We start from the raw sequence: 11,165 nt of genomic DNA on the forward strand, positions 1-11,165 counted from the left end.
ACAAAACATTATATATGCTTCTTTAGCAAAGACCCTAGAGAATAGAATGGCGGCCATTACAACTTTTTATCTTGCACAGTATTTTCGCAGATATTTTTTGAACACGTGTTTTAAAAAAAAACAGTTTTGGGCTTAAAAAAAACACAAAACAGTAAAGTTAGCCCAATGTTTTTGCATACTATGAAAGATGAAGTTACGCCGAGTAAATAGATACCCAATATGTCACCCTTCAAAATTGCACACGCTCGTGGAATGGCGCCAAACTTTGCTACTAAAAATCCCATAGGTGACGTTTTAATTATTTTTATTAGTTACATGTTTTTAGTTACAGAGGAGGTCTACGGCCAAGATGATTGCTCTCACTCTAACATTCACAGCGATGCCTCAAATGTGTAGCTTGAACACCGGTTTCATATGTGGGCGGGACTACGTGTGCGTTCGCTTCTGTGTGCACACAGGGACAGGGGCGCTTTAAAAATATATATATATATTTTATTGTTCATTTTACTTTATTTTTACTTTATTTTAGTTTGACACCTTTTCCCCAAAAATAAATTTGTTATTTGTATTTAATAAAAAAAAGATAACCCCTTTAAGGATATCAAACATTTATCAAACTCCTAGGTTTACCCCAAAAATATACACTGTGTGAGCATGGAGAGAAATATATGGTGAAGACATATTTGATAATGGATAAATGCTAGATATCATACATTTACCTTGTAGCTTCTACATCACCACCACTTGATAAATAAAAGGGAACATCATTATTGTATTCATCATAGACACCCCATCTTAAATGAGCCCATTCATGGACAAACAATCTTCCTGCAAACACAAGAGAATAGCGTTAATGTATCGTCATTATTTAAAATTTACAGAAAAACATGGAAACCACTATTTCAGGGTGCCCATGACCACAGAGGCGGCTCTAGGCTTTGTGAGGCCTTAGGCAAAACTTGACATGGAGCCCCACTCACGCCCATGATGTGAAAAATAATTCAAAGGACAAGAGCCTCTTCCCCACAACCCTGGCTGGTGGATGTGGGGGTCTGCGGGCAGGGGGTTTATCGGAACCTAAAAGCTCCCTTTAACAAGGTGGCCTCCAGATCCTGCTCTTTAATAACTAAGGGGCGGGGGCACCCCGTGATGTCACCTGGTGAACCCGCCCCCGTGTGACATCATTGACTGAGGGCATGCTGGGTCATTGACAACACAAGGGGTGGGGTCACTGATATTCACTGGTTGTTAGGGATCCTGCGGCTCCGCTCCTGAGTCAGGGCTCTTAACACTGCCTGAGCACAGCAGCGTTAAGGTCCCCTGTCCCTCAAAACTGGGGTAATGCATTGGGCAAGTTAGGCGGCCGCCAGGCCCCTGTGAGTGCGAGGCCTTAGGCGACCGCCTAATTTGCCTAATTAAAGAGCCTCCTCTGCATAACCATATTTATCTTTGTGTGCCAGGTGGTAAACCTCACCCTTTACTCCAAACTATTTGTATAATCACACTCTTGGCCCAGTGAGCATAGGATCAGGAGTCAGCTGGAGACAGAAAGTGAGGATACCTCTCCTGGTGTATGCTATCTGAGGTGACTATCACACTCATTTAAAGTCACATATACCCAGTGAGGTGACAAGCCTCAGGTGATACACAGAGACAAAACAAACCCTCCTACATAAGTTTTACCTTTTAATCTGTGACAATTTTTTTACAACAGCCATGTAAAGTGCAGAATTTAAAAAGCTAATCTGAGCTTTAAAAAAACAGAGGGGCGGGGAGCTGAAGTTACACTCGGCAGAGCTCAGTGAGAGCTGACTGGAGGAAGGGAACACCCCCGCCCTCTCCCTCACCTAGTGTGATACATGTTTATGTATTTTTAAAATATTCTTTTATTAATAAACTGTAACCCAACTGTCATGGTACTCACATTTGCTGGGTGCTTCAGTGCACCGCTCTATAGAAAGCCCAAAAAAATTGAAAACGCTGAAATAGTGTGTCTCTCTCCATTCTGAGATAGATCAGCTGTCTCCTGCACCATCCTGTCACTGTAAAAACAGTATCTCACACTATCAAGTTTCTTTATGTTTTATGCCAGTGTGGAAGCAGCAATACTGAGCAGCCCAGGACTCCATCACTGACGCTGAACCCAGGTGTGGTTCGAAACTGTGTTCTGACTAGTGTTGCTCACGAATATTCGCATTGCGAATATTCGACTCGAATATAGCATATTCGAGAAATCGCGCTATATTTCGAATTTCGCGGTGAATATTCGCAATTCCGAATATTCGCATTTTTTCAATTTGATTTTTAAACAGATCACATCCTATCGACGTCTAAAAGCATTGCTGGTATGATTAGAGACCCTGGGCCGAGTAGCTAAGCTGAGGCGATCCTTTTATGTTGCCAAATTGAAAAAAAAAAAATTGCGATTTTTCGCTATTGCGAATGCGAAAATTATTGCGAATTTTCGATAACTGTGGTAGGAGAACTCTGATTGTCTCTGATGCAAAAGGGGGGGGCTTTGTGTATGTTTCTGTTATGAATATTTGTATGTTTGATATTATTATTTTTTGTAAGAAGGAAAAAATTGCGCATACCTTAAAAAAGGGGAGAATACAGCAGCAACTCAAAAATGTTATCCAACATAAATTAATACAAGACAGAAAATGGAGTCGCTCTACAAGAATAAAAAATATGTCTAGTGACAAGACATGTGGGCAAATTATAAAATAAGCAAGCGCAAATAACTTGTGAAATACACAGTGAAACAAATATATAAAGAAATATAGTCCCAATAATAGAAAAATAATCTTTCATAAAAATGTCTTTGATATGTGAAGTGAAAAAAAGTCCAAAGCATGCAGCATGAATGTGTTCAATCTTCAAGGTGTTTGATTGACAAATGGCTGTGACAGATGGATAGAGTAAAGAATCACCACCAATGCAAAACACTTTTTATTTTCTATTGTAAAATATCACGAATATTCTGAGCCAATCAGAGTGCTCCTTCCGCATTTGCCGAATATTCGCAATTATTTTGTATTGTAAAATATCAAGAATATTCTGAGCCAATCAGAGTGCTCCTTCTGCATTTGCCGAATATTCGCAATTATTTTGTATTGTAAAATATCAAGAATATTCTGAGCCAATCAGAGTGCTCCTTCCGCATTTGCCGAATATTCGCAATTATTTTGTATTGTAAAATATCACGAATATTCTGAGCCAATCAGAGTGCTCCTACAGCATTTGTCGAAATTGCGCAATAAATATCGCATTCGCATGTTGCGATATTTCGATAAAATATCACGAATATTCTGAGCCAATCAGAGCGCTCCTCCAGCATTTCTCGAAATTGCGCAATAAATATCGCATTCGCATGTTGCGATATTTCGATAAAATATCACGAATATTCTGAGCCAATCAGAGTGCTCCTACCGCAGTTATCAAAAAATCGCAATTATTTTCGCATTCGCAATAGCGAAAAATCGCAATCATTTAATTTCGATAAAATATCACGAATATTCGAATTTAGCGAATATATCTCGAATATTCGAATATATATTCGAGATATATCGCGAAATCGAATATGGCATATTCTGCTCAACACTAGTTCTGACTGAACTTAAAGCGGAGTTCCGCCGAAAAAATAATAATTAAATGTCAGCAGCTACAAATACTGTAGCTGCTGACTTTTAATATTAGGACACTTTCCTGCCCAGGGCGCCCGCAATGTCAGCACCCAAAGCCGATCTGTCCCTCGGCTCTCGGGGGCTGCCGCCTCCATCTTCGGTAAGGGAATCAGTAAATGAAGCCTTGCAGCTTCACTTCCTGGTTTCCTACTGCACATGTGTGAGTCGCGCTGCTCTATATCACTGGTTCCTGCTGTCTTCTGGGACCTGTTTGTCTCCCAGAAGACAGCAGGGGGCTGAAGGAGGGGCCGGACATGGTGTGGATTGCCGTGGATACTGCGGCGATCTATACCTGGAAGTGGGAGCGAACACCTGTATTAGACAGGTTTCTGCTTCCCACTCCCCCCTGAAAGGTGCCAAATGTGACACCGGAGGGGGGGGAGGATTTTGATTTTTGGGTGAAATTCCGCTTTAATTGTGAGGTCACACGCTCTAAGGTGAGCATAATTTTCGCGCCAAAAAAATAACTAATAAAAGTGGAAACATATATTAAATAAATTACACTAGCGCCCCCTATCATCCATCAATCACAGGCTGTGTGTTCCCTCCCAGGTCACCTTTTTTCTCTTGGTGCCAGGAAAACATGTCAGAAGTGACTCATGCAGATAGCAGAGGAATGAGGCAGCAGACAGAAATGACACTTAGTGCTCTGGATTGAGACAAGTACACACATTATGCATATGCTTTGTTCATATTCCATATTTACAACCACTTTAATTTAAGGGGTTGTAAAGCTTTGCGTTTTTTCACCTTAATGCATCCTGCATTAAGGTGAAAAAACATCCGATGCTTACAAGCCCCCCAGCCCCCCAGTTTACATACCTGAGCCCTCAAAAGTCCTGTGTCATGAACGCGCTGGCTACTCGCCCCTGTCTTCTCGGCTGTTCTCAGCTCTTGATTGGAGATTGATAGCAGCACAGCCATTGGCTCCCGCTGCTGTCAATCTAATCAATGGCGCAGCGTGTCGGGGGCAGGGCCGAGTGATACACTTGGCAGCTATAGCCTCCGTCTGTATCACAGGAGCACGCCTCCAAGCTAACCCCCTTGGGAGAGCGCTTCCCAGAACAGGGATTAGCTCTTGCAGGGAGGAGCCGAGACAGCCGCTGAGGAACCCCAGAAGAACAGGATCGGGGCCACGCTGTGCAAAACGAGCTGCACAGTGGAGGTAAGTATGACATGTTTGCTATTTAAAAAAATAACCTTTACAACCCCTTTAATTAAAGTTTCTCAGTGCACAGCAAATACATGTGATAAATAAATGAATATTGGACTGTTACCTCGTGGTCCATATACAATGATCGCGCTGGCTTCTACTAAGAACTCAGGAGTGAGGTGAATGTATCGGCCTTGTTCACCACATTTTCCATACTGTAATGTGTATGGGTCATATCCATACTTCACATGTGGTGATGCGATGATAATATCTGCCTAATGATAAAGAGATAAAGAGACAATGGTAATATTAAAATGTTACATTCTGCATAGCTGTGAAATGTAAAGAGGCTTGTCCCATGTAAAACCTACCCCTGACCTAAATATACCTATTCTCACTACATTTCCCTATCACTTGGTTGCTCCAGCAGGACGATTGCGTGCAAAATACCTGTACCTGATTCTTCCAGGTAAGGGAGTGCATGTGATCCTCCTATGATACTTTGCTGGGGCCTAAGTGGCCAATAGTCAGGCCTAAACACTGTCACATGAGGAAGGTGGTGACATCATCAAGATGGTGAATCATCCGAGATGAAGCTTACATAGGGTTAGGTCTGCAAAGGAAAGAAGCAGCAGGGAAGCTTGGGAAGGGTAAATAGTAGTGGTTTTGATTAATAGACTTTTTTAAAGGAAGAAACTTTGGGCTAGATTCAGGTAGCCCTGCGTAACATTGTGCGGGCGTAACGTATCTCCGATACGTTACGCCGCCGTAAATTAGGGCGCAAGTCCCGTATTCAGAAAGAACTTGCGCCCTAAGTTATGGCGGCGTAACGTATGTGCTCCGGCGTAAGCCCGCCTAATTCAAATTTGGATGATGTGGGCGTGTTTTATTTAAATTTAGTGTGACCCCACGTATTTGATGTTTTTTACGAACGGCGCATGTGCCGTTCGTAAAAGAATCCCAGTGCGCATGCTCGAAATTCCGCCACAAATCGTCAAAGCTTTAGATGTGAACGGAACTTACGTACAACCCTATTCGCAAACGAATTACGCAAACGACGTAAAAATTTCAAAATTCCACACGGGAACGACGTCCATACTTAACATTGCGTACGCCTCGTATAGCAGGAGTAACCTTACGCCGGAAAAAGCCTAACGTAAACGACGTAAAAAAATGCGCCGTGCGTACGTACGTTTGTGAATCGGCGTATCTACCTAATTAGCATATTCCTTGCGTAAATCGACGGAAGCGCCACCTAGCGGCCAGCGTAAAATTGCAACTAAGATACGACGGCGTAAGAGACTTACGCCGGTCGGATCTTAGTCAAATCTATGCGGAACTGATTCTAAGAATCAGGCGCATAGATACGACGCCGCAACTGAGATACGACGGCGTATCTGGAGATACGACGGCGTATCTGGAGATACGCCGTCGTATCTCGTTCCTGAATCTAGCCCTTTGTCTGCAAAATGCTCAAGCAGAGCCGTTAAGGTGATGAACTGGGTAGAGAAACGTATGACATTTACAAACACATTGTTTACTTGTTCAGTGAAATGTCGTTAAGTAGAACTGTTATTTATAAAGCTTTTCTATAAGGTACAGTAGCAAAGTGATTTACAGAAAAATATATGCTTTTGCAGACTAAAGGTGTTCAAGTCAGATACCTAATTATCTGGGGTCAGTTGTAGCAAGGGTCGAGCAATAGAAAAATTTGCTTTGTTGATGATTCTCTGACGCTGAATCAATTACCTGCTCCAGCAGACATATTTTCTACTCAATGGCACATAAGTACCTTAAATAAAATAGCCCAATTGGCTTTTTATTCGTTTATAAAGTGCAGTGTGCCTAGAAGCCATACTTCTCATGCACAAAAGAACATGGTCTCCTTCCCACTCTCTTTGAGGAAGTAATATTCTTAGTTGCTGTCTTATCAAAGTAGCAAAGTACTTTACTGGGAATGTACAAACAAGATGGCCACATCCCAATGACGTTGTCAGCTTTCACATTTTATTATTCCAGGACTAATTCACTGACGCAGCCACACAGGCCAATCCCCTCTGACACATTTTGACCTAAAGGAGCTTAATCATAGAGATCTCTTGACCTCTCTTTGATTAACCACTTCCAGAAAAACAACATACCTGTACATTGTTTTGAGGAAGTGGTTGTACCAGGGTGAAGGCCCCTGTCGCCTTCTGCCACTCAGCCCAGGTCCCCCGTCCTACTGGGAGACAAGAGCGACCAGTCAGCACATCCACCGAATGGCCAGAGTCACGAACAATGCGGGAATCGGCTTTGATCGGGTCTCAGATGTAGTAACCCTGAAGTGACGTCACTACCCGTTTACTCGACTGCCAATGGCGCAGATTTTAAAAAATCCCTAGTATTCAAAGATGCAGATTTTAGAGTCTTGAATAGTTTTAAGTGCAAAGGAGGGATTTGGGGTCTTTTAGACCCCAGATCTCTCGATAAAGAGTACCTGTCATTGCCTATTACTGTCACAAGGAATGTTTACATCCCTTGTGACAGCAATACAAGTGATTAGATTTTTTTTTTTTTTAAAAGGGACAAATGAAATTAAATAAATAAGAAATAAATATTTTTAAATCACCCCCATCCCCTCATGCTCGCTCACCAAAGAAAATGCATATTCAAGTCGTGCCCGTAAATGGTATTCGAATCACACATGTCAGGTATCGTCACAGCTGTCAGAGGGAGAGCAATAATTCTAGCAAAAGACCTCCTCTGTAACTCCAATTTTAAATCGTATCATATATAATGTTTGGGGGTTCTAAGTCATTTTCTAGCAAAAAATACTGATTTTAACTTGTAAGCAACACGTGTCAGAAATAGGCTTGGTGTTTAAGCCCCCCTTTTGGGTCAAACGTGCCAGGGGGGTGGGTTTGGTCTGGGTGAACTCTTCTGTGATTTAGTCCTGGAATAATAATGTGAAGGCTGATATCACAGGAGTGCAGCCGACTTGTTTGTTCATTTCATGTAGGGAGTTTTGATGAGCTCCTTCGGTCGACACCTGAAACCATAGAGATGGGTGGATTGTGGACTTTGAACAGCAGTTTCTTTTGGTAACTGAAATGAGCTCTTGTTTGCGAAATGATTTTGCACAGAGGACATTTTGGAGCCCTTCTTACAAAGCAGTAAATAATGCCAATGGGTACAGCCAACAAAAAATACTGAAAATCAAGCACTCTCTTACAAGCTTACTAAATCACAAATGTATGCATCATAATATCATCTGTATTAAAACCAAAAAATATGTAATTTCTTACCCTATAATATGTTTCTGTTGTTACTTTTCCATAACTTCCCTTTAGCCATGTAAATGGTATTAGAATTTTTACACTCCGTATGAACAGCCTGTTTTGTGTTGCTGTGAATAAATAACTTGATGCATTTTTAACCATATCCTTGGAAGAAAAAAAAAAAGTACACATATATTAGTGTCAATGGAAATAAAATCCCACAGTGCAAACTAGTAATTAAATATTATATTTATATAGAGTGAAGAATGGGTTGCTAGATATTTAATATTGAGTCTTGAAGGTGGTTGATTGCTGTCATTTTCCAAATACATTTTATCAATACACTAGATCTGTGATGACACTATAAATTAGAACTGAATGACTATCCAAACCAAATAGAGGAAATGATCCACATTTCCACCAATAAAACAAAGCATACTGATTGCCCAATATTAAGCTCAGTTAGTCATGGTGGTTTTAAAAAAAGAATGTTTAATAGTTATAGAGGGTCATGTTTATTACAAGGAACTGTACTCCTAATGCCGCGTACACACGACCGTTTTTCATGACGAGAAAAATGCAATTTTTTAAATTGGTCATTAAAAACGATCGTGTGTAGGCTCCAGAGCATTTTTCACATCGTCGTTTTTCGCATCGTGAAAAATGGTCGTGCTCAGAAGCAATTTATGAGAGTGGAAATTTGCATAATCATCCCAAAGGGTGGCGCTATTCAAATGGAACTTCCCCTTTATAGTACCGTCGTATGTTACCACGCTTTGCTAGAGCATTTGTTGTCACGATCGTGAGTATGCAAGGCAGGCTTGACAAGAATCACATCGGGAAAAACTTCTTTTTTTCCATGACATTAAAAATGGTCGTGTGTACGCGGCATAAAACTCTGAACCCAGAGAACAGTGGTACATATGAATCTGGTCTGAATGTCTATTTATTTAGCTATAAAATTTGATAACATTGGCATTCTAGATAAAAAGTCCACCTGTGATAACAAGGCTGATGTGCATAGAAATAAAGGACCATAAAGAGGCAATTTGACTGGGTAAGGTCAAACAATTAGGCTACTCAATGAACTTGTGTTCTCCTGACATATGTTTATACTTTTATAAACTGTAATCTTTTGGATTATGTCAGTAGAAAAAGACCTTCTATGATCTTCTGTAATGCAACAGTATTCACCATAGATCAATAAGTAATTGATAGAAAGATCCAAACTGGTTGAAGTACCTGTGATTCAGAGATCACAAACATTTCAGTCAATTGACAAATATGTTTTCCACCTTAAAAAAACACATTTCAGAGTAGTGGTGAAACTACCAGGGACACAAAGGTCACACTTGCAACTGGGCCCTGGTGCTCCACCACCGTGGTGGGCCCCAAGAAGGCAGGAAGGGGGGAATACATTTGAATAAAAAAGAATAGAATATAATAAAAAAGAAAATAATAGAATTGAAAAAACAATAGAATATAATGGAATATAAAGAATATAACGATCTTCCAAAATTGTTATAGAATAAAATTGAATTCTAAAAAATTAAGTTCAATTTGACCGAATTTGGAAAATTCTAATTGATTAGAATTCGAATAAACATTGCGAATCCTGAAAACAAATTAAACAAATTTAATTGAATGAATTTATGAAAATAACGAATCAAAACGAAACACATTTTTTAGTTCTGCACATGTCTAGTGTAAAAGGTCCCCAGGACTGATGAAAAGGGCGCTGTGACTGTTGGAAAGGTTCTAGTTACCCCTCTGTTTCAGATGCTGTATTGTACAATTTATTCTAGAAACTTCTTGGTAGGATTGTAACAAACACTGTGTGTTGAAAATGTAAATTGTGTTTAAAGCAATTTGTACAATATTTTAATTCTTTTAAATGCCTAAAATTTTTTTGTTAGAAATAAGAATCAACATTTCATTTTACAGAAAACCTAATTTACAAGACAATACTATTTAGACGTTATTGACTGAATTTCATCACAAATACTAAGTAATTTCTAAGCGAGTCTTTGTTTGCTGTATTACCTGAATGTAAAAAAAATACAGATTAATGTAAATTTGCAAAACTTCTCCACCAATAGAAAAAATAGTTACATAGAAAGAAAATAGTTAGATAAAGACAAAGGAGGATGGCCCCTCAAAAGCATTATGCCTTTGCTGTGTACACTTAATTTTGCTCATTAAATATTGGAATCTTCATTCTTCTTTATAAACAAGTAAGTCTCACTATTTAATAATTTTAATAGCTCTGAACCTGTTACACAATACAAACGTCTCCTAAAACTCAATTGTATGTAATTAAAAAATCATGTAGCTCAGTAATGGATTTTCATGTTGTGAACAGACATGAAAACTTTTGGCCCACCCTACTCTACAGGTTGGTTGGTACTTTAAAAAATATTTTTTTTTTTTAAAAATATTATATAGCTAATTATCATTTTTAATTGTTTTTCATATGTGTCAATGATTTTCCATGATCAAATTTAATTGATGTGGAAATCAAATTGATGTGGAAGGAAAGAATAAAAACGGTTAATAATACTAAATATATGCTAATAACCATTTAAAAAAAATATGAATTATACATGATAGAATTAGAGATAGATAGACAGATAGATGCCAATACTAAAAAGCCACTTTATTTAGAAAGCTAGGTTACCTTTATATTGTCAATAATTTTTGCATCTTCAGGAACTTTAGGATTAATTGCAAAGACTATATCTTCATAGCCTCCATTGATAAGTTTTACCATGGAGCCACTTCCCAAGGAAAGCGTCTGAGATAGCAAAAGCAAACATAAAATCCTGCAGAGTGTCATCTTCATCAGCTACTCACAGGCTCTGCTCAAGTATGTATTTTTATAGCCTATATATATACCTGATGCTATTTGGCAATCTGTATGGACTTTAATACCAGATTCAGATTTTTTTTGTCTTATCTTTTTTTTCTTTGCAGTATAGAAAATTATACATTTACTACCCATATCTAGACACAGGCAAGTGCTGTAATAAGGAAATGTAATAAGGAAATAACAAAGGTAATATAAGA

General features: G+C 39.2%; 1 protein-coding gene across 1 annotated transcript in view; it reads right to left on the reverse strand.

Moving 5' to 3' along the window:
• LOC120945735 (calcium-activated chloride channel regulator 1-like) overlaps window positions 1-10,947 on the reverse strand; it is a 67,377-nt gene extending 56,430 nt beyond the window's left edge. Inside the window, exons 1-4 of the mRNA XM_040360101.1 lie at window positions 10,777-10,947; window positions 8,127-8,264; window positions 4,964-5,114; window positions 720-828 (exon numbers count right to left, since the gene is read on the reverse strand). Of these exons, the coding sequence (XP_040216035.1) occupies window positions 720-828; window positions 4,964-5,114; window positions 8,127-8,264; window positions 10,777-10,941 (563 nt within the window). The 5' untranslated portion in view covers window positions 10,942-10,947. The remainder of the gene's footprint in view (window positions 1-719; window positions 829-4,963; window positions 5,115-8,126; window positions 8,265-10,776) is intronic.
• Window positions 10,948-11,165: the final 218 nt, after the last annotated feature.

The sequence above is a fragment of the Rana temporaria genome, chromosome 7 (assembly GCF_905171775.1).
Source record: "Rana temporaria chromosome 7, aRanTem1.1, whole genome shotgun sequence".
NCBI lineage: Eukaryota > Metazoa > Chordata > Amphibia > Anura > Ranidae > Rana > Rana temporaria.